The sequence below is a fragment of the Dermacentor silvarum genome, chromosome 1 (assembly GCF_013339745.2).
Source record: "Dermacentor silvarum isolate Dsil-2018 chromosome 1, BIME_Dsil_1.4, whole genome shotgun sequence".
NCBI classification, from domain to species: Eukaryota; Metazoa; Arthropoda; class Arachnida; order Ixodida; family Ixodidae; genus Dermacentor; species Dermacentor silvarum.
In genome coordinates, this window is record NC_051154.1 from 174,452,303 (window position 1) to 174,476,252 (window position 23,950).

Genomic DNA, 23,950 nt, shown 5'->3' on the forward strand with positions numbered 1-23,950 from the left:
GAGTAGTTCTGTCATGCGGTGAAGCAGCTCCGTCAGTTTTTCGATCACCAAGTTCATCTGATGACAGGAGTTGCTGAATCTGATGCGACTCGGAGTCGGTGATGCAGATCTCGCCTTAAGTTCTCACACCGGTCCATGGGTGGAGGCGCTCGCAGAATGTCGCGTAGGTACCAGAGGTCCGACGGATGGGTGGAGATAGGAGATAGTGGAATAACAAAATAAAAGAGATATCGAAATAACTAGACTACTATAGATAGTTAGCATACCAGAGCCTGGTGATGATGATGATGATGATGATGATGATGATGATGATGATGATGTTCTTAAAACATGGCACGTACCCACTCTTGGGATTGGTCAAGCCTCCCGAACTATCTTCGTCGTCGTCAGCAATCTGGCAGCACACTGCCCATTACAAGACCATTGAATACCAAGGAGGTTTAAAAAAAATTTGCTGGAGTGGCTGCCCCCGCAGTTTCTTACCAGCACAAGTGTAACCAGAGTTTACCTATACTTCTCTCAAAGAGGGCCGGGACAGTTAAAATCTGCTGACAGCTCATGTCCTTTTGGTCATTTGTTGTCAATGCCAGTCTAATTTTAAAATAAAATCTCGAAGGTCTTGCCTAAAATGTTATCTTTGGTTGAGCATTGGTATCATGATGTACCATAAAATTTTAAAAGACGTTTATGCTTCCTTCTGAAACCAGTGCCAGATAGAAAGACGTCGAACGATATCTGTAGGGCGAAACTGGCCATCCTAAATAGCACAGAGTGGAAAGAAAGCGCTTCGTATATTCCCCTCTATTTGCTAACGTTATTTCGTGCCTATGGTAAGATGGCGGCGCTCCGGCTTCACTTTTGAGACGGCAGCTCCACTCCAGCAAATTTTTTTAAACGTCCTTGTTGAATACCCATTGACCCAAGTTAGCAGGAAAGTGATTAGGTACAGATAAACAAACATACATACAGACATACCGCAGATAGGGTGAACGTCCCATTGAATGCTAATCGCATTAAAATGAGAATCATGAAGCATCACTCGCTATACGTTTACTTGGAAATGGAAAATCTTGGCGTTGTTAGGTGAGACCTGGCCCTTGCGCCACTAACCCTACACATCCTGATCACTTGGAAATGGGCCATATATTCTTGAAAATGAGCGTTCAAGTATGCTGTGGGTAGCAATTTAGCTTTATGAGAAAAATGGCTAATTTTGTTCACTTCACTTCTTCCACCACACTCGGCTGCTGCTGCTGCTGCTGCTGTTCACTTGTTCACTTCTGTATACTTCAACGCTCCTGGCTCAATGCAAGCAATGGTTCCATTTTGTTCACTTTTTTTCTCCACAGTCGGCTGCTTCGGTTGCCGACTTCTCTGTTGCCGGATTCTTCAATTTTCTGTTGCTGGCTTTTTCTTGCCTGTTTGAGCACATACACAGTGCCCCATACCCAGTGGTCCATGTTGTCTACTTGGCAGGACAACAGCAGCCAGCAATAGAAAATTGGGCGGGAGTGGCAAAGAAGTGTAATCAGGAAGCATTAGTCGCTATGACGTTTAGCTATGGGACAGATACTCTTGCGAAATAGTGCTCAAATGTGTTGGGGGCATTAATTTAGCGTTATGAGAAAAATGTCAAACGGAATATTGAACCCAACGCCTCAGTTTGCATGAATACTTCAGCTCAACTGAAGTGTTCAGTGGTTGAGAAAGTAGAAGTTCTCGACAATATGTCGCCGCCCTGGCGTCTGTCGAGCCCGGGAGCCCGAGATTTGACGTGAGCATCACAGCGCAGCCAGGAGCCGCTGCTCCGCCATGTCGCCGGGCAGTATTGGCCTGGCGCTTTTCTCGGCGCTGGTCCCATCCGTCTGGGCCAACACCACCGAGCCAGACTACAACCTGAGCACTGTGGCCACCAGCGGTGGCAGCAGCGAAAACATCGAAACGTACAGTGTGGAAGAGGAAAGTTCCTCCCCTTTTATGACTGACATCGGTACCGGTATCCTCGCAAGGCTCGCGCATCCTCCATACGACTCTTCATTGCTTGAAGAAGCCGTCGCTACTCCTACGTACGACGCCGTTAAGGAGAACATCACCTACAATGAGCAAAGCGTCGGTAGCTTCCTCACCTTCCTCTGGGCTGCCATGGTATTCTTCTGCATCATCACGGTTGTGAACACGTTGCAACGTTGCGTGGTTTGCTGCACCGGCGAGTACAGGCACCGAGTGACGTCCAGCTACATGGCATTCTTTGTGTTTCTTTTCGTCGTGCTCATTATTCTGTTCATGCTTATGACTGTGTTGCTAGTGTCACTCGTGAGCACACGCGACAGCATGGTCGACAGCGTAAGGGAGAAAGTACCCGCCGTGGTGGCGTCCACCTTCCAAGGTCTTCGCGGATTCGTCAACTTGACCGTGGCTCAGATCGCACAAAACAGGAGGACCGCGCGCATGCCTCAAGTGGGGCACGTCTTAGGAGACGGGTTTGACACTGCCTTCAAGTCCTTCGTCGCAAGTAGCGCAATGGCAGATGTCAGGATTCCGTTGCATCACGTGAGTCAGGAATGCACAAGTAACTTACAATACCTCGGTCGCATGGCAAACACAGGCGGATATAGCCGGCTGGAAGCCAAGCTCAGAGTAATGAGAGATCAGTGCGCTCATCTCCGTCGCTATCAGGAACAGCTTTTTGAGGACGTCTCTAATGCGGTGACCACTGCAACACGTAAGGATCGCCAAAAGGTTTTTCAAGTCCTAAGTGACTACGCTTCTATGATGGATGAGAGCGATTGCAACGTGGTACCATCGCATAACAGCATCAACCAACTCGAAAAAGAATTGAATGCATTTGAAGACAGCAAAGGTGCGTTCAAATCCCTAGCAAATTACGTTGAATCTGATCTTTTCTGGGTTGTCATATTGCATGCTTTGAGCTTATGTCTTCTCGTCGTAGGACTTCTGATGGGTATCTGCACACACGACAGAAACATTGAACCGCATGAGAGGAGTGGCTTATCTCATCTTGTAGGCTGCGAGCTCACCTTAACAGCCTACGCTTTTACCCTCTTCGTTATAGTAGGCATAATCAAGTCAATGTTTATGACTATCGAAAGCACTTTGGGGTATACCTACTTCTGCGAGCCCTACCTCAGTAATAACTACGTCATCTTGGATGACGCCTTGGAAAGGCTATGGCCAGCTAGCAACCGTAGTCATTTGTTGTCCAGGATCGTGCCTTCTGAAGTCATGGAAAACTGCCAAAATGAATCAATTTCCATTCTCGACTTGGGTCCGAAACCAAGCCACGGAAGAACTTCTCGCCGACAAGGAGTGTTTCTCCCGCGTTTAAACTTGAAGATAGTGTTGCAAGAATTGTCTTCCCAGCCTGAGCGTGAGAGAGCTAAAGATTCATTTTCGCACACAGCAGACGTATTCCTCAACGCTATACCGTCTTTTCAGAACGCTTTGTCAGCTGAAGCAAAATTCCTCAACGGGAACCGAGCGAACGCCACGAGTTTCCTGAACAAATGGTCTGACTTTTGGAATAAAGACAGTGACCCAATGGTAAACAAGACTGTTATCAAGAAAGTCCTACTCCCTATGATTCCTTCGTACTACAACCATTTTGTAACAGACCTTGTGAGCATTGCTATGCAACCGACGGGAAACACAGTCGCTGGGCGCTGCTCTCTCCTACGTGCTATCCTTAAGTCTTTCATGGACGTCGTCTGCTACACCTACGTCCTCGAATTTATTGGCTACTGGGCATCACTACTTTTGGCAGTCTTTCTCGCCATAATGGTCATTCCGTTCTGTTTTATGTTGGCCAAGTATTTTTTCTGCACTCAGCGACTCATCCGTGTACTCCGAAGACCGAGAAAGTCTCGAAAGGGAATGCCTGCGCACTCTCTGTCTGAATCACTAGAACGTGAGCAAACTCCCGAGCAATACGGGGGCCGTCAGGTGCACCCGCTGACCAGGCTTCTGCAGATGTACGCGGGCAGCGAGCTGCCACCTGGCACAACGCGCAGGATCGTCGCCATGTCAACAAAGAACACGTCGCTCTTGCCCACTTTGGGGCCACCTATCCATCAGATGGCCTCTTTCTCATCCCGGGTGACACAAACACCAAAGCGCCTCCACGCTGTACACTCTTCTACAAGCATCATTGCCACTGGAGGTGGTGTGGTGACCGGAATTCCTGCCGCGGTTGTGGCTGCGCAGCCGGCGACGCCCTCAATGCTTCACGGTCACTTGGTCGCGGCACCTGCGGGCCACGTGGCTTCCGCCTCCGTGCACCGGGCTGACTCGCTTACGCTTGTCCAGCCACACTACCACAGTCATATTTGCACGAACCTGGCGTCGTCGTCCCATCAGTCTCTGGTACAACCGGTCCAGGCACCGCTGATGTATGGGGCTCCAGTTCCTGTGGCCTTGCCTCAGTCGCAACCTTCCTTTGTGGCGCAACCGATGTCTGTGAGTTGCTGCTTCCTGTGCATTTGACAGAGCTGAAGATGCACTGGAGTGATAAGGCGCTCGTGGCAGGTGTTTATACGGGATACCGATTTCTTTTACCCAGGGCGGGGGCTTCTAACTTTATTTATTTTTATTTTATTGTTGTTATTGAAACAGTATGGCTGAGGTTATCTATAATGCTACCATTTCCTTGGTTGAAAGTTTAGAGCTGGTTAATACCGCGATATCTTTATTTGCAGCGCATATCTTACTTTGGTGGAAACGTATAAGAAACTTGCGTCCATTTACCTAATCTTCTTTATTATCGACTTTACTACTCTGTTCACGTGCCGTGAGCTCCCAACTTTTTTCGTTAAAGCAGTTTGGCGCTTGTTGGCTGAAATCTTGATACACAAAGCGGGCGCAGACCCTTCAGGCTTAAGGTATGCAAGAACATGTAGTTCTAATAACCGAGCTAGGAATGCAAATAACTGAAGATATATATTTTCCATTTGAAAAAATAATTTCTACTTCCATGGTATTTTTGCCGCAAGAGAAAACACTAGGCAATGTTCAGTTGAGGCAGCATAAAAATGGTTGTGTCGCGTCGGCGAGTGCATCTGTATTGCCTGACGTGGTTTCATTGCTCAGATTGTCTGATAAAGTGCCAAAATTTTTAGGAGAACTTGATTCGCGGCTCGCTAACAGGATGGTATTCACGATTTCAGAGGGCCACAAGATGTTTGGTATAAAGGAGAGAATCGAAGCGGCGGGGGGGGGGGGGGGGGCAACTATTAACAAAGACAAGAAAATCAGATTGGCAGGCACCTCATCGGAGAGGGGGGCGTATGCCACTGGTTTGGTGTGCAGCTATCTTCGAGAGGGCGAATTAACTTGCTTATTCCGGGTATTGTTTCAAACAAGGCTTGGTCGATCTTGGTCAGCAAGACTATAAAGCGATCTATTCTTTACCCGTCATCAGCCCTGAACCTTGTAACTACTCAGCAAAAATCTCACATCCACTAAAAGCAACGTTTATTCGATTTCTAGAGCGACTTACACATAGATAGAAAATAGCAGTGTTTATTGTTTCATTCGTAGGGTTTAACATCCCAAAGTAAAACACTGGGGCTACGAGAGACTCTGTATTGCTGAGGGCTCCGGATTAATTTTCACCCCTTTAACGCGCACGCAAATCTAAGTACACGAGCGTTTTTTGCATTCCGCCGCCATTGAAATACGGCCGCCGCGGCCGGGAAAGAAGGACGAGCGTAAACAATACGTAGTAGGCATAGTATACGCGTATACGCGTCTGCTTATCTTCTACTTGCAGTCCTAAACCTAATCATTGATTTACATTGTTACATAGTAGAAGCGACGCTTGTACGATCATTCGAGCAATATGCAGTTAAATACGGAAGCTGCTTACACGGTGCTCTTTCCTGTCGAGTAGCATTTATGCGCTGAATGTTATTGCATAGGTGTGTTTCAGGGAGTGCAAAAAGAACTATTTCATGAGATCAAAGTGTTGGTCGTTTTAAAGATACAGAGTTCGTTTCCAAACAGTAATTATATTAAACTTGATTTGCTTGTCGTGCTTTAGGCTGATAAGGATAACGACAGAATTGATGCGCAATGCAGCTGACATTTTAGTCCACCGTCAGTGTAGCGTTCGCTTACAGCAAGTACCCGCCGCGGTGACTCAGTGTTATGGCGTTCCGCTGTTGAGCACGAGGTTGCGAGTTAGATTACCTGGGGCGATGACTACATTTTCGCGGGGGCGGAATTAACGAAAGACGCCCGTGCGTTTAAATTGTGGACGGTAAAGAACCACGGGTGATCGAAATTAACCCAGAGCCCCCCTCACTACGGCGTCCTTTACAATCCACTGTGCAGTTTCGCGACGTTAAACCCCGTAAGTTCATTTTATTGCGATAGCAATTATATGGACACTTCAACCGAATTTCTGCCGTCGGCGTCGCCGTCGCCGTCGCCGTGAGGTTCCCTATAGATAAAATCTTCGCCGCGCGCCGTATGCCCGAGCGGAAGCGTGCGGGGACGCGCGCTGTCACGGAGAGCGAACGCACTCAATCTCCCACGCGCAAGCAAGGAAGCGGGAAGCCAGCGCCGGAGGGAGCATGGGGGGGGGGGGGGGGGGGCGCACTTCTCCTCTGCCAACAACCGCGCTCGTCGCTCCGCCCGCACCGTCTCTTATCTCCCCACGGCTCTGACCTTTATGCGCCGGGCATTCGCCGCTCAGTTTCCGTTGAAGCGATAGACCGCACGTACCTTCGCCGCTGCGGCGTTTGCGCTTGCTGCCAGCGTTTTGACAGTCGTTGTCTGCAGTCATTCAGTGTGATCTATTCATGTTTGTTTGTGCGCGCTCGCACCACGCTTGTTCATTCAGTTAGTAATAGTCGGGCCACATTTTCCAACGCATGCTACACATGCAATGCTGCCCGGATCGGCAGTGCAGCGCTACAGGTGTGTCCCTTCGCACGCGCTGCCCGCGGGAAGCGCTTCTCATCAACACCACCGTTTCACACGCGCCTTCTCGTGGTCATCGAGTCTCTCTTCATGTCGGTCTACTTACGCCGCAGCACACCTGCTTACTTAATCAGCTCATGTTTACTACAATTCATATTGCTACCAAAGCCGCTCACCTTACTTCGTATGACATTGCTGTGTTGCTATCGCATTCATTTCTTCGCCCTTAGGGAGAAACTGTGACATTTTTTTTTTTTGACAGCGAGAGTGAGGACGCCAGAAAGAAGCTGGTGATGTTTGTCATTGCCGTTCAAGTGAATGCGACTTCATCGCGTACGCACTTGATCTTATCGATGTCGTTTGCGGGGTTAGCTATATAGGAAAATATCTTGTATAACCAGAGACCTGATTCACGCAGCCATTTTCACAACCGGCGTATCGTACGTCGTCTCGTGTATCTATATCACGAGAGGAGGGTATCACGCGTAGGTACGATGCTAAAACTTCACTCCCATTTTGCACGACACATTTAAGCAAACAATAAGCTGTTTATATATATTTGCAGTTAATGAGATATATTCACAGTTAGTTATTACACCTACTTATTATCAATCTGGCCTCTTTGTCCGATACACCCTTCTTAATTGGTATTTTTTCGTCTTTCTTGTGAACGAGAGAAAGAAAAAGAGCACGCAGCTGCAATGTAAACAAGCCGCAAACGGAGCGCCGTGTGCGACCACCAAAAAGAATTTTTCCCAACATGGGGCACTTGTACCAAAGGCGCAGCGGCGTTGCCTGGCCGAGGTTATCCATCTAGTCTTTAAACTAGACGTTCATCCTTTGATATCGAGAACCACTCCCAAGAAATCACGCCTGAACTTTGCTGCCGAGGTGAGATAAAGCGTAGCGAAAGTACACCATTCACTTCCCCTGCATGTATAGGCAGCAAACAGTTTACAAACGACCAGCTGTTTGGCCTGAAGCGGCCCAAATGCTGCAACCTCAGGCGATGACACAATTTCCGTTGCATCCGGATGTCTGCATCAAACCTCGATAAAAACCGCTTCAGTGGTGAAAAGGCAACGACAGTGGTCGCAAGACAAAATATGAAGAGCACGAGCAAAGGGAGATGCATCACGATGATGCACATGGCCACTGCGCATGTTTGCTGGTGCGTAAAATACAACTTGGACGTTCTTGGGCAATTTAACGCAGCTACTAAGCCCTATTTTCGCGCGGCCGAGAAAACGCTGAATGAATCGCGCAGTATAGTCAACGGCAGGCGTTGTGCCCCTTCTGGTGGCAGTTGCCAGCCTTGCTCCTCGCTTTCTCTTTCCTGTGTATATGTTTACAAATCAAACAAATAAATAGTCTGCCAACAGAGACTGACTGTCAGTAAAACTATCAGTAATGTGATCTTCGCGCAAATAAGTGTAAGCAGAGTAAAGTGTCAAGTTACGAAGCATGTCGCATAACACTTATACGCGACATGTCATGCTATCACTGCAGCTTGCTCCTGCGTCATTCTGTGACGGCAGAGGCAATACGTGTATGTAAATATTCGACGAGATGGTGATCATTGCGCATGCTAGCTGCTGAGCCTGGATGGCATTTCAGTTTTGACGCATGGGCACTGTCGGGCTTTGAAACAGTGATACGACGCCAAATTAACGAATCAACGTAGTGCCAAGTGCTCCGGTATGACTGCAGCTACCGCTTTCGACCAGCGCTGGGGTGGTATGGCTGCACCATACTTTCGTGTTGCCATCTACTGACGGCTTTCTCAGATTAAAGATAGAGGATTCGAAACAAAATGATAATTTTCGCGGACCATTCATAGCAGCGACGGCCACCTACAATACGATGAACAAAATGTCACTTCAGTTTTTAAATAAGGACTTTAGAGGGCACGTTATAAATGCAAAATTTTTGAAGTCAGTCAGTACTGAAAACATTGCCTAACATTTTGCTACCTCCCCCTCCCCGAGGAGAAGTAGAGAGGAGTATGATACATACAAAAGTGTACTTCTTGTGGGATACATACGCTCTTTATGAACTATGATTTACTTTTAGACCTAGCACACAAGCTGCAACGAACTTGGGAGAGCAGACAAGCAGCGCAGTGTTAACAATGATTTTTGCAGCGACATTGCGGTTACCGATTTTTGCTGCTGTAGGAGCATGTCTGAATAATCATGCTCGAAGCAAGTACCTCCTGGGTCGTATCACCATCAGAAGATTTCCAAGAATGTCTTCGGAGACCGAAGACCGAAACCTTTACCGCGAACAAATTTTTTCGTCAAATTGGACGAGACTTTCATAAAATCGTAGAACGAGCCCTAATTCTTAAACTTTATGAAACATTCGGGAAGTGGGAGTTTTGAACATGTGCCAACGAAATGCACTGATATTCCAGTTAACATATATTCTTACTGAATTTTTTATGTACAATGTGGAAACTCATGTCCGCCGCTGCTGAGCAAAGATTACTTTGTCTCGTATCGCCTATATATTTATTAATTTAAGGCAGTCTTCGCAGAAACACGCGGTATTTGCGCCGGCACTGAGACAGGCTGGCATCGATAAATACAACTGTGACTGCTATATTTTGGCCGGCTTGCCTTCGCAGGCGGTCTGCGTTCCCGTACAAGCGAGCGTTCCCGTACAAGCGAGCGTTCCCGTCCAAGCGGCCATACCTGTTCAGGCAAGCGTGCCCTCCGCCAGGTTGCTGACGCGCACTACAGCCGTATCAAGAGGTAGTCAGCTGAACTTGGTTGCGCCGCCGGCTGCCAGCATGATGGCAGTTGCCCGACCGTCGACCATGGTCTACCGCCAGGCCTACCCGGCTACTTACGCTATACCGTCGCGGGTCTCGGTGGCGCCATCACTGGCGGTGGCACCTGTGTACGCGGCACCGGCACGTCGCCGAACCGTGTCTGTGCACAGCGTTTCCTCGTCCAGTAGCAGCGGCAGCCTCCGGCCTGTGCGGGGATTCGGAAGGACCGTCGCGTTCGCCAGACCCCAGAGGACGCTGTCCGCGCAGTCGATGACGACCCACATGCATCGTCGCCTATAGTATGGTTCGGACTCACACTGTCCGCAGCGGTGTTCGCTGGGCGCAGCCGCTGCATGTCGTGCGTGCACGGCCGGCTGCCTTACGCCGTTGTGCCCTATCAAACCAATGGTCATCGAAGGAGCCATTCCTGGAAGGACCCTGCGTCATAACAAGCGCTGGCGCCATATTTTGCCTGCGCTGTGACGCAGTCGCGGTGGCCAGCATTGTTGCCCCTGTCGCTTTTCAGACAGCTGTCCCTCTTCTAGGTCAGAGTTACGGTCACCGTGCGGCAATAAAATTGCCAGTAGCAACGCTCGCGCTAGCCGCATTGGTGCAACCGCGTTTTCACGTCCTACGCAATGGTTTGCAACGCAGGTGGAATCCTCGATACAACATCAACGTCACATTCCGGCTGCTCAGCACATTGGCGAATCAGGAGCTTCTTCCATTTTCACTACTTCTCCACGGTGTAGCTGTTCAACCTAACCGTCTCCTGGCCGAAAGTTACAGAGCGTAGATGATGTTCGCAAAGCTTCTAACGTGACAACATAACGGTAATGCACTGTATGGACGATCACCTCCATTTAGAGAATGAGAAATTCGTTGGTTTCTTGCGATGTGTTAGCGTGCTTAAACTGAGCAGACACATGTGTGAAACAAAATACCCTTCATATTGTAAATAGGGTAACGTTTAAAGATTATAATCAGTCCAGTCCCATTTTTTAATTTAGTTTACATGTTGAATCATGGTTATATAACCAGTTGACTATCACGCTTCTTTAATGCATCAATATGCTTAACGTGATTTTGCATCACATTTCCCTCAGCTTCACCTGTTATACATGTATGTTATTATTATTATTATTATTATTATTATTATTATTATTATTATTATTATTATTATTATTATTATTATTATTATTATTATTATTATTATTATTACTGGTTGAAGCATTCGCTGTTGTGTGGTCGTGATGGCATGTCGCTCGCTATGTTTAAGGGGTATGAGGACTATGGTCTCCAGAGAAGTTCGAATTTTCATATTTGGTAATGCTACAAAAGCAAGCACATTTACGAACATGTGGAAGACTGCGCGATTTGATAGCGTATTTAAATCCGGGGATAAAATCACTGTAGTTAACTAGAGGCCCGCCGCCTTTTTTTCTGAATAGTATATATATATATATATATATATATATATATATATATATATATATATATATATATAGGAAAATCAGAAGCACAACTTTGCGGTTATCTAGGGTTTATTATTTTCCCAACAGTTTCGGTCGGTGGACCGACATTTTTCAAGGGTGGAATCCTTTGGACCCTTGAATCCGGTGGACCGACCTTTTTCAAGGATCCCTTGAAAAAGGTCGGTCCACCGACCGAAACTGTTGGGAAAATAATAAACCCTAGATAACCGCGAAGTTGTGCTTCTGATTTTCCTAAATACGCTTGGCCCATTGAAAAATCCAGTTACTACTATATATATATATATATATATATATATATATATATATATATATATCTTCTTTCACGCTCGGAAAAACACTTTTATGTAGCACGTATTGAGCAACAGAAAGCTGTATCGGGAGTTTTTCATGTTGCTCTACAACTTTCTCATTGACACTCTGATAATTAGGACAGTAGTTCTCGAGTTAGATAATTAGTTACAGTTACCTAATTAAATCACAGTAACGAAAAAAATTACTGGCGGCTACTCCACTGTACTGGAAACAATACGCACTAGGTTTGCTTCGCGTAACGCCGTTCCTCTTTTTTAAAATCGTGCTGCGTGATAGCTGGGACACCCTTTATATATATATATATATATATATATATATATATATATATATATCGACACAGCGACAAAGTTGAATGATGCTGCTTGTGCTCGGGGGCATGTGCTGTGTTCACGCACTGCTGCGGTTTGTACTGTACCTTCAGTGACTGCTGTTACGTCTGCAGCGTGAGTGGGGCTTCGCGGGAATTATCCACAACAAGTATAGGCTGCGAGAACTCAATATATTAGGAGGGAGTGCGGATTTTATTTAGAAGTGTTCGGCTATTTATAAGCGAAATCGCGAAATTATGTAGTTGTAAGCTGTCTCAATAGCTTTTAGGCGTTAATCCTTTTTGTTTGCGAGGTAGTTTGCGCGCGCGCTCTGAAAGAAGTCGGGACGGCACATGCATCATTATGGAATGCGAAAAAAAAAAAAAGAATTTGGATTTGTTCGAGATTTCCTCCCTTATTCCGTTAGAAATGTCACACGATGTTTAAGGAGTTCTGTTGAATGTCCTCACTACACACTTATATATTTGTTTTGAGTCGACATATCAAGAAGTATAAATAACTTTGTTACATTTCTGCGACGGCTACGCGCATTAGTTAAAATATTATACAGTATCTTCAAAGTTAAACTAACGGTAATTTTAATAAAAGCGCGCTGCTAGCTAAGCAAAATCTGCTTGCCCAGGAAATTTATGCGCTTTGGCGAAGACAATTTTCCCCAGTAATTAGAATCATCAAACGTATAATTAATAAAACTTCCTAATTAATTTCTTGCTACACGAATATGGTATATATGTATATATTTCACAATCATATTTGAAGTCAATTTCACTTTGTTTGATTCTCCTGGAGTGCTTCTGTTCCGAGATATTCATCATCAAATTTAACACTCAGACAGCTAATTTCGCATTCAGGCACGTGGATCTCAACACACCGTGCAGCCGTGAGGGAACGTCAACGTGAGGGAAAGGGAAAAAGTTAATGATTGCTTGTTTTCGCCAGCCGATAGCAATAATGCAGATATCAGCTTCCGGCGTTTAAACGTTAGGTTATCAGCGTTAGGTAAGGCATTTTATATAATTTTCTACAATATGAACTAGGAGCGCGAGCAACATTAAAGGTGTGTAGCACAAAGATTTTGTGTCTGGCCTATTTTGCTTTATTACATAGCTGTCAATCCTTGAACTACAGTATGATGATAGAATTCGTAGACTATGCTAGGAATCACAAATTATATTCTCTTTTAATATGACCTGTTCAAAGTTCGCCCTAAATGAAGCGCGACTTCTTGGCATAGGATTTGTTTACAAGAGCTTCTCTACATGTCACGAAAATCTCAAAAGTGTACATAGTATCACAAACCATTGACGCATGCGCCAGTCAGCCTAGCGTGACCGGGCGCCGAAAGCTGGACGCACGCTGCATAAATTTCCATTTTCAATCTGCGCTTCTCCTCATTCGAAATGGGATAATGCAGGGCAGCGTATATTTGTGCCAGTGCTCCTTGGAGGGGAAAACTTCGTGGAGGCGAGAAATCAAGAGGGTTGAACCTAAATTAACCGGTTCAAAACGTTCCGAATCAGTTAGAACCGTTATAATTTTCGTTCCGGAACTGAACCTGACCAAACCAAAAAATGTGAACCCACACCAGTGACCCAAACAGAACTCGTTGCTGTCAAAGAACGAAAAAGAAACCAGATTGGAGATGTAGGGAGAGGTATTGAGGTGCCCAGTGCCATCGTGGGCGGAGCCACCGACTCGACCTGAGCCTTCAGCTTCCCCTGACTTCAGCTCCCTAAAGGGAGCCTATACAGTAACTCTACCCTGGCCACAGTTTCTCAGGACCAATTAAAGTTCTTGTCACCGTCAGCCAAATTCAGCAGCAAAGTCTACGAAACGAGGCAAGTATACAAGAATGAAACGCTAGATATGCTATAAATCATGGCGGTTTGAAGACTAGAGCGGGACACGACTCATTTAGTTGCTTACGAGGCAGTTAACGCCATTGCGCGGAAATAAATAATGTTTTGAGCTCATCTCTACCCTGCTCGTGCAATGTGCTCAATTGATGGGACCAGCATTTACATATTAATCAGGGTGGCGCAAATATTCAAAATTACGAATCGAATAGCCTTTATTATTCGATTCATATTCGATTCAACATTTACCAATTTGAAATTGTCGATTAGTTTCTATTGAATATTATAAGGGATAGTAAATGTTGCCGTCTGCAGAATCATTTTGCTGCAGCCACGGTTGCTACGCAGAGGCATCAGTTTCTGAGAGAAGGCATTGAGCAGGTCACTTCTGCGCAATAGTTTCTGGTCGTTAAAACATTATGCAGATCCCACTCACTGTGAAAATCAGTGTAAGCGAAGTTTTCTGCAGTATTAGCGTTAGTAGACAGTAATTTGCTGTGATGTCGATGGCGAATGTTTAAGTTATTGAGCGCTTGCTGCGCGGGCGGGTCACTCGTAGGTATACGAGTGACCCGCCGCGGTGGCTTAGCGAGTTTGGTGTGGCGCAGCTACGCACGAGGTCGCGGGATCCAATCCCGGCCGCATTTCGATGGGGGAGAAATGCAAGAACGCCCGTGTCCAGTGCATTGGGGACACGTTAACGAACCCCAGATGGTCCAAATTATTCCGGAGTCCCCCACTACGGCATGCCTCATAATCAGATCGTGGTTTTGGCACGTAAAACCCCATAATTTATTTTTCAGAAATATCGGAAACGTACCTTACCGTATACCTTAAAATAACATTTCTCAGCTTAGTCCTCAAATGTTGTTACGGGCAGTAGTAGCCTTTTCTTTATTGAAGAGACCACAAACGACCCTTGCTTTTTGACGTCGCATTACAATCTCATGCAATGTTTATGCTGATACTACACTGTTCACAAGCTATGCCAAAGTTCAAACACCAAATCAGGCGGACAGTGCTATACATCAACGAGGCGATGTCACAAAGACGAAGGCGATATTTGATGCTTGTGAAAGGAATAACGGTGATGACGAGGTTTATGTACATAGAAGTACTACACGTATCTAAACACCCAAAAGCACCATTTGTATCATCTTTGTGTCACAAGGGCACATATCCATCTTGGAGGATTGACCAAGAATGGGAACATACCCAGTGGCACACACACAATGAACCAATAATGGGGTAACCGAAATATAAGAAAATCAATGAAGCCGTCGAATAGCATGCGCTATTCCATTAGGAGGTATGTGTGCTTTAGAGATACCTTTCAGCCGACTACAGGGGCGTAGCCAGAAATTTTTTTCGGGGGGGGGGGGGGGGGGGGGGGGTCACCGGCCCGACCGGGGGAGGGGGCAAGCTTCTGCTTTCCTCTAGGTCCCGTGATCGATAATAAATGTCGGTAGTTTAAGCACACTCTATACATGTATATCAAAGACATGGGAACCCCCCCCCCCCCCAACTCGCGTGTGCGTGTGCTTGTGAAGAAATTAAGTAAAAAGTAAAGTAAGCTCAGTAAAATACAGTAAGTACGACAGGTACAGTGGGCGTTTGGAGCAATGGTCTCTCATCGCGCCACTGAATGGACCAGTCTTCGAAAACGCATCATTGAGACGACCCCTGCGATCGGAGAAAACATCATTAATTGTTCATTTCCGTTAAGCGTATAGATGGCGTCGTCCTCGTCGGGGCGAAGTGCGTTTCACAAGTCAAGGACGGCTATACGCGTGAAAATGCACGTGTGGCCAGGCTATACCTACTCCCATAGCAATAGCTCGTTCGCTGCGTCTTTGCGCTAGAAAACTATTAAAGAAATATCATAGAGAAAGAAATTCAACAAGAGGGGACACTCGGCAAAAACTGGCAACAGGAAACACGTCATTATACGTCACGCTATACTTTTGACACCGAACGTTAGCTGCCGCGAGCATCGAAAAAAAAAGAAAGTGAACTTAAGTTACCAGGCATTGATTTATTTTTTAATTACTTGCCGCGAAAACTAAAACGTTTTGCGTATAAATGAACTTAAGCTTTGCGACTTATTTTCCTTGCCTTACCTAGCCACAGGTCAATGACGCGCCAGATACGTGCGTCATCCGCCAGACACTCCCCCGAAGCCAGCGAGGATGGCTGCGCGCGCGTTTGTGCGCTCGTGCGCGGTGACCCGTCTGTCTCCTTTTTTTTTTTTTTTTTCTTTTTTAACTGTAACCTGGTTTATTGGGCTCTCGGCGTATTCTTGCGTTCCTTCTGCACTGGGACAAGACACCACTGCACTATTGGACTACGGCAAGGTGAGAAATCTTGTTTCACAGTCTACGACGCAATTAGGCTTACGGCACGGGACCGAGACTTAAGACGCAGTTGGCGAAAAACAGCTCGGCCATCCTGGCGCAGTTAATTTGAGTTAATGAATCGTGCTGAGACATGTTTCCGACGCTTCCTATAGGACTATTGTAACTTATTTCGGTTTTTGAGCCACGCTGGCCGCACAGGGCGCCGTGTCGCAGTTAGCGAGAACTCAGCCGTGGTGCATGTGTAGTCTAGTGCATCTTGCTAGAAGTTTGTGCCGCTTTCTCTGACGCCAGACATTACTGAAAAAGTAATTTCGTTACTTTCTGGGGTACTTTTGAGGCACGCTGGCCGCACAGCGCGCTGTGACGCAGTTAGCGATAAGCAGCTCGGCCGTGGTGATAAAGTTTGGCGTGTAATGAATCTTAGAGGGACAAGTCTGTGACGTTTTTTGTGGCTCCGCAACAACATATACCTTCTTTCGGTACTCACGCCTGTTGAAAACGCGATGGGCGATTGCCAAGAATGATAACATGGGGTGTGCTGCTGGCGCCGGCAGAACGCGCGAACGACGAACATATCAGAAACTTGTAATTCGAAAATTACGTCTTCTAAAGGTCTGAAAAAAGGCATTGCACCCACGCATTTATCTTGAGTGCCTGTTGCGTCCGTCTCTGTGTATGTCGCGTACCGTCGCGTCGCCCGAGGCCAAGTTTTGGAAACGCGAAGTCGCTCGTGTATTTGTGCTGCCTAAGTGCAGGAAATAATGCCCGGAAATTGGGGAACGCTTGGAAATCAGATGTTTTCATATATGTTTGGGATGAGTGGGGTATTTTCTACGCCATGTATGTAAAAGCGAATTGCTTTTGTTTGTAATGCCGCCCATTCACCGCTTTCGCACGTTTCCCCTCGCAGTATTCCTATGTCTAAATACCAATATGACTCATGCTGGTAACATGCTGTTACGTGCTTGCAAATGTAACATGCTTGTGATTTACTTTTTTTTCAGCTGGTGCCGTCCGGCGGAGCTTCATACAGGAACTACTGCCTTACCTGCTGGTGTCACAACGTTGGATGAACGCACAAAAAGCGCGGAACGAGCTTTTATATAGAGCAAAATAAATATTTCCTCATTGCACAAAAGGTCTTGCGTCTACTTTGTGAAATTGCACGTGGCACAGATTCGATGGGACTGTACGAGATCGTTCGCAATCATTTTTACTAAATAATAAACCGATTCTGCACGAAGACCAAAAAAAAAAAAGGAAGCGGAGGGGGGGGGGGGGGGGGGGTGCGCAGCTGGCGTGCTAGCTTGCGTTCAAAATACGCGCGCCCAAAACCGAAACCGGAAGTGATGTAAGTGATCGACACCGACCGCTTGGCACGCTGCAGTCAATTTGGCCGCTGGGCTCTATGGGAGTGTCCCCTCTTATTGAATTTCTTTCTCTATGGAAATATCCTCACGCCTAGGCACCAACCTGTGACTCAGCGCTACCGCGCCCGTGTGCGGAGAATTACGGAACGGCAACGAGGAATTTACCGAAGGTCGCAGATGACACGCGAAGTTGCGTAAAATGATCGCTTTTGATGACGGTACGTGGGTCAAAGAATGAACATACCGCTCGACATAATGCGATAATGAGCGCCACAAAGCCTTGACAAACACCCGTGACAGTTTTTTCCATATGCAGACACGATTCGCTGTAAATTACCAACCAAACGGAAGCGCCCAGGAATGAAATTGTGATAGTAGCACCGATTGCATGAATTATGTCAGCGCGAAGCGACGAAAACAAAGGGCGGGGAAATGTGGAGGGGTTGAATCCCCCCCCCCCCCCCCCCCCCCTACGCCACTGGCTGACTATATGTACAGCTGTTTGTTGTGATTTATTGTTTGGTTAAATAGAGCAGAGGTGCTCTCACTGAGAGCAGTTTGTCGGTCAAACTTGCGTGCTGGCTGGAGTATCCGGCGACATATACCCAGTGGCCCAAGGGTGTAGCACAAATATAAGACATTTAGGAAAATAACAAAAACCACTGAATATTGTGCTCTACAAAAAGAATGACCTTATGCCGTGCATTGGATACACGTTAAAGAACCCCAGGTTCAAAAAATTAATCCCGAGTCTCGTACAACGGTGTGCCTCATAATATCGTGGCTTCATGGGATAATATCGTGGGAAACATTACAATTTAAAGTTATATTGAATAACTCGTTCTATCGAGGTTCGACTGCGCTGTATTTAGACCAGAGATGAACCGATAACGAGTGCCAAATGACTTAAAAATATCTTGCTTACATTGTTGTAACTAATGGCTCTTTACTGACTGAAAAAAGCCCTGTTGAAGAGTAGCTGTGATTAGATTAAATGACAGGCACTTGCTATGTCACAAAACGTTGAACAAGTAATAAATTTGTAGGCAGTGGTAAGTGTGCAAAGTTCGCTCCAATTTGATCCAACAAGGCACTGACAGTGACAAAAACAAACTGATGGCCCAACATGGCTTCATCAACAAAGACGTTCGTGCACACACTGAATTGATGACTTCACTGTCATTTCAGACCTTGAAAGAAGATATCAACCTTGCACCTCTGAACATTATCATAGGCCTCATCGCTTGTTACTTCAACCACACAAACTTGGTGGAGAAGGGAAGAAAAAGAAGGCTGGATTCAAGACGCCAACACACTAGGAACATTGCCGAACATCAGTCATGTTTTATTATTCGTTGAAAATAAACATGCATAAAAACGATTACATTCTGAAAGATTGAATAAAATGTTAAAAGTACAATAACTGTACAATAACTTAAAAGTACAATAAATAACTGTTCAGGACAACTTGCAGAGCCTTTGTCTTCGGTCGCCGAGCACAGACGTACTAGTCTGAGTTCTGCTTGGGATTGCCGAACATCAGTCATGTTTTAATATTCGTTGAAAATGAATATGCATAAAAACGTTTACATGCTGAAACATTGAATAAAGTGTTAAAAGTACAATAACTGTACAACAACTTAAAAGTACAATAAATAACTGCTCAGGACGACTTGCAGATCCTTTATCTTTGGTCGCCGAGCACAGACGTACTAGTCTGAGTACTGCTTGGGCTTGTCTGCAGCCGATAAAGAAATTTGGTTGGTTTAACCAGTCTCTGCTGGCTTTTTTAACTCACCAGCATCTGTCTCGGAATGTGCCGGTGTATTGGCGAGTGAAGTCGCAAGGTTTTGTAGTGGCGAGCTTTGTACCAAGTCAGTTTCGCCAAGTTTGATTGGTAACTTCTGCGACTGGGGCCTCCCTGGAATGGGAACTCCCAAAGGAGGCATGCGAATGCGGCTTTTCCTTTTTGTTATTTTTTTAGCTTCGTCTGTGGTATCTTCAATGGACAGTGCGCTGATGTCGTCGCTGAGGTCAGATAAGCTGAAACACCACGTCTGCGGGGAATCCGGAGCAGCCTCTTCCATTGAAACATCATTCGCCTGTTCCTGTACTTGACTGTCAGTGACGTCCATCACGAGTTCCTTTCGGGCTGTTGAGTTGGTGCAGCTGTTTGAACGGCTTCGTGGCATCACTTCGGAAGCAGACTTGCTGGCTGCAGGCGCTGCAGGGTTTCGTGAAGAGTCCATTGGTCGTCCAGAAGGCGAGGCTCTGGAGCCACCTTTGCTGGATGCAGACTCGAGGCTAGCCGATGAGCTAGCCTGATTAATTAACCATGCGTTGCTGGGTGTGTGCTTGGAAGTAGACTGGTCAGCAGCTGGTTCCTCTGAAATCTTCTTAACGCCCTTTTCTGCAGCTCTAGTTGAGGCGGCGTGTACTGTATTAAAAAGAGAAAAAAAGTAAGCTTCCAGAAGACACTGCAAGAACGTCATGCATAACACCACTTTCACCAAGACCTGCCGGTTAGAAGAGATGCTGCAACAGTCTGCCCCGCTTTAGTATGAAGGTCATTTGACATTAGGTTGCTTTGGTAAAGCTTTACAGTAAGAGACATGGTTATGCACTACTTTCTTTCTACAGATTTTGACAATTCACAAATGCAAATAGTCGAGAGCTAAGTACAATGCAGCACACCGGTAAGCAGCGCATGCATTTGCTGCACTGGCTGATCAAAGTGCCTGTTCATCACTTCATGACAAGCAACTCTAAACTGTGCTTTCAAGCACGATAGCCAGCCTTCGCAGCTAACCATAGTTATACTGCCATATTTGTGACACGTATATGCTCTATATGCCCCATTTAATCGTTACTGTACTAGAAATAACATGTGCCATGCATGCCCATTTTTCCCGTGGTGTTTAAAAGAATTATAAGAACATGCATATCAACGCGGCTGTCTTGGTAAAGACAAAACATGGATACCACTGATGCTTGCCAATGTACAGTTATAGTTAGCAATGTGCAGTTATCGTGCGCTACGTGCATATAGTATGCAGTAAGTCAGCAATGCGAGGCTACGTTCAAATGTGCAATAAAAATGGTAGCTGGTGAAGCCAGCTATGTGAGACGCTGAATAAAAACGCACTACACCGCTTGGTCTGCCACTAATGCCGTATAGGAAACATCTTAGGCAACTGAAGCTAGCAGGGTTCTCTGTGGTCGTTCTAAAGCAAAGCTCTTGAAATGGAGTATTCTGTGTCGACCGACAGATCTCGCCACGTTGAGAGCACATGCGCATCCGCCCTGCTGGTGCTATAATGCATGTACTCCATGCCACTTTCCCCATGCACTTCGTTCAAGGCAGCCTTCAGGGCAACGGTGAGAAGAATGCAAGTGCTCAGCGAACGATTGAGGGGAAGGAGGGATTGTCCATATAAAACCCTACCCTAATGTAGGATCACCTAACCCTCACCTTCCCCGTCTCAAGAACTCATCCAGTTTGTTGTGGTAAAAATGTGACGTACTCTGTATAAGTACACGTTGAGTCCTCAGACGTGAGCACTGAACAAAGCGTACGCGTTTTTGTTGTTGCTGTTGTTGCCTCAAACCATCGCTCGTACCCACAGGGGGGATTGGCCGTTGATTGAAAAGTGCGCCAAAGAAAATACCAAAAAGCGTAAAGTTAAACATTGAAAACGAAGCATTAGGCAACTAAATCATAACAGAACATTTGATAGGGCTTATCCATAAATTTAGGGAGAAACAATATATAAATAAATCAATGCCCAAGCTCTGCGTACAGATGGTTAGCCAGCGAAACTGAAACGTGCTCCCCGGCTTTTATCACTGGGTTAATCCCGACGGTTCAGTAAAGTATTTCTCAATGATTGGTTACGTCTTTGTGTTTCTTAATGAGGTTACACTGTTCGGCTGCGACGGAGAGAACGATGTCACTGACGTTATGCCCGCAGTCCGCCGTTGTCGCTTGCGTTCGATGTCTCGCGTTTGCTCAGAGGTGGGGTTAGCAGCATTCGCCCGCCCATTGCCGCTTGCGATTCTTCAGAATTAAGTTGCCTCAAAATTAAATCTGTCCGTCACGTAAGACAATGAATGGCTCGTACCCCCTTAAGCAATGGTTCATACCCCCGTAAACGCGGCCTCCCCATTACGACAACAGAAGAGAAGTGAAATTCTACGCTGGAATTATGAGCAGCAACACCGCTGTGGAAGAAGACGACGACTAACGCAGGAGCAGTGTCACGAGCGCGTTCACACGGTTGCGCCGAGGGGCGCCAACGAGCCAGCTGCGGAAGACGACGACGACGCTCGAGCCATTGCTGATGATGATAGTTTTCAGCGTACAGACGGCAGACGGACGAATCGTCTAGCCACATACAGCTTCGCTGTAGTAAATCCTAGCAGCGAAACCTTCCCGACGCCTTAATGAACTCATGTAGAGCAATAATTATCGACCCATGGCTTGTGCGTAATTGACAGGCACCAAAGGATAAAATGTTTGGTGTAGTAAGCGCTAACCCCAGCTTACTAGTTCGAAATATGAGGTAAATTCTGCGGATGGAGAAGTGGCGGCAAGAAAGAAAGAAATGGTCCATAGTTTCTGGTACATTACAAAAAGAGCAGAGGTTAGTAATGGATAAAATAGATCTATGAAGCTAAAAATTTAGGCGGGGAACTCTACAACGGAAGCTTGATAAGGTCACTTCGCATTGTCGTGAAAGGAATTTGTTCGTGTTCCACCGGAACTTTAGATGTCGAAAATCATCTGCGGAAAGTAGGGATGATTCATTACAATTTAGAAATAAAAGGCGTTTAAATCTAGCTCCTGTTATAAAAGCGAAATCAGGAAGAATATTCAAGACTGGACCATTTAGTGACGACGATGCGAGCGAGTCAGCTGATTCATTTAAAAAATTGGCTGTGGTTTAGCTCTGGTTAAACCTAGTCGAGTAGCGATAGCCCCCGGCTGCGTTTAGGCTTCGCTTGTAGTTAGACATGTATTAAACTTAGTGGTTTCCCACTAGACTAAGAAAGGAGAGACGTTGTGGTCAACCAACGGCAGGAACGGTGGCCGCGCGGCGACCGCGACGAGTCGAGTCGCCGGAGAATCGAGGCCCGTGGTGTGACGTCACACAGAGAGCGCGGCGAGCGCCCAGCAGGGTTCCTCGATGCGCCACGGCGGCGGAGGGGGATGCACGCATCGAGGAACCCTACCAGACTGGTGACTGTGATTTGTGTGTCGACGTGCCAGAAAGCGGACGAGAAAGTTTTGGGTGCGCCTATATGGCGGTACAGGGACACGGCAGGGGAACTGCTTTCCCGCATGTGCCAGCGGGTTGGCAGCTCCGTCTTTAAAATCGCGTCATAGAGGCACGCATATCCGCGAACCGCATTGCGACGAGTCGAGTCGCTTAACAAAAACGCCCCCTTGACCGGCCTCTAAGAACGGCGTGCGCGTCACTGTTCGAGGCCCGCATTATGATTCTTGTGTGACGTCACATTGGTGCTCGTTTTGCGGCTGCCGCAGCACCCAGAGCGCCGCGTTTCGTGAAGCGCCCAGCAGCGGTGTCCTCGACCTGTACACACTGCGCCACGGCGGCGGAGGGGGATGCACGCATCGAGGGCACACGTCAGCTCCAGGATAGTTCAGTCTAGGCGTGATTCCGCAGTCAGTGATTACCAGCGGCTACCAGCGGCAGGAGCGGTGGCCGCGCGGCGACCGTGACAAGCCGAGTTGCTGGAGAATCGAGGGCCGTGGTGTGACGTCATAGTGCGGCCACGGCTCAAAGTGCGGCGACGGCGAAGAGGCGAAAACCTGGCGTAATGTAGCTATCGCAACAAAAGATTCCACGATGACCGGGGACCCAGACAAAGCGAACTTCAGACAAATTCTCCGGGGCAAGAGCCGAAAATATACTCATCAGGTGTGACCGATTACGATTATTATTAGTTAGATGTGCACAAACTGAAAGCGCAACGGTGAAAATTATTACTTTAGATTTTGCCTGAAATTCTGCAAGAAATATTGGGGTGTAATCAGCGAGACGGGGAACAAAAGACCAGTTAAGCTGATTTGAAAAGATGCCCACTCCGGCCTTATCGCTACACAAAGTTTACTTTGTGTAGCGTCCGTAGAAATAACCAAGTGAGACGGAAATTGACTAAGATGATCTTGAAGGAGAGCTTCAAGTATGCGCGCTGGAAGAAGTTTTGTGTGTTTTGGAAAAATATCATCTAAAATCAGTTTGACCTTTAACGAACTTGTTTTTGCAGAAATAAGGCACGGTAGACGAGCATAAAGTTTTGTTAACAGCGTCTGAATAAAAATAACTTGTGGTTGGCGATAACGCCACCAACGTGTTCTGACAAATGAAAACGGATTGCAAACGGGAGAGGGATGCATCGTAAAGCTTCAGAAAAGTCAGGTCAGGTAAGCTGCTTAAACCTGGACTCAAACGGAAGAAGTCCAGCCTCCAGAAAAAGCACATCGTTAGCCG

At 46.6% G+C, this 23,950-nt stretch overlaps 1 protein-coding gene and 1 long non-coding RNA gene across 2 annotated transcripts in view; one reads left to right on the plus strand and one right to left on the minus strand.

The window, feature by feature from the left end:
* Positions 1-15,829: 15,829 nt before the first annotated feature.
* On the plus strand, positions 15,830-17,203 carry LOC125940930 (uncharacterized). The gene is made up of 2 exons (XR_007464089.1): positions 15,830-16,062; positions 17,070-17,203. It is a non-coding gene; the product is annotated as an uncharacterized LOC125940930 (long non-coding RNA).
* Positions 17,204-18,545: 1,342 nt separating this feature from the next.
* LOC119435819 (condensin-2 complex subunit D3) overlaps positions 18,546-23,950 on the minus strand; it is a 44,094-nt gene continuing 38,689 nt past the window's right edge. The window contains exon 5 of the mRNA XM_049655262.1: positions 18,546-19,872. Within this exon, the coding sequence (XP_049511219.1) occupies positions 19,202-19,872 (671 nt within the window). The 3' untranslated portion in view covers positions 18,546-19,201. The remainder of the gene's footprint in view (positions 19,873-23,950) is intronic.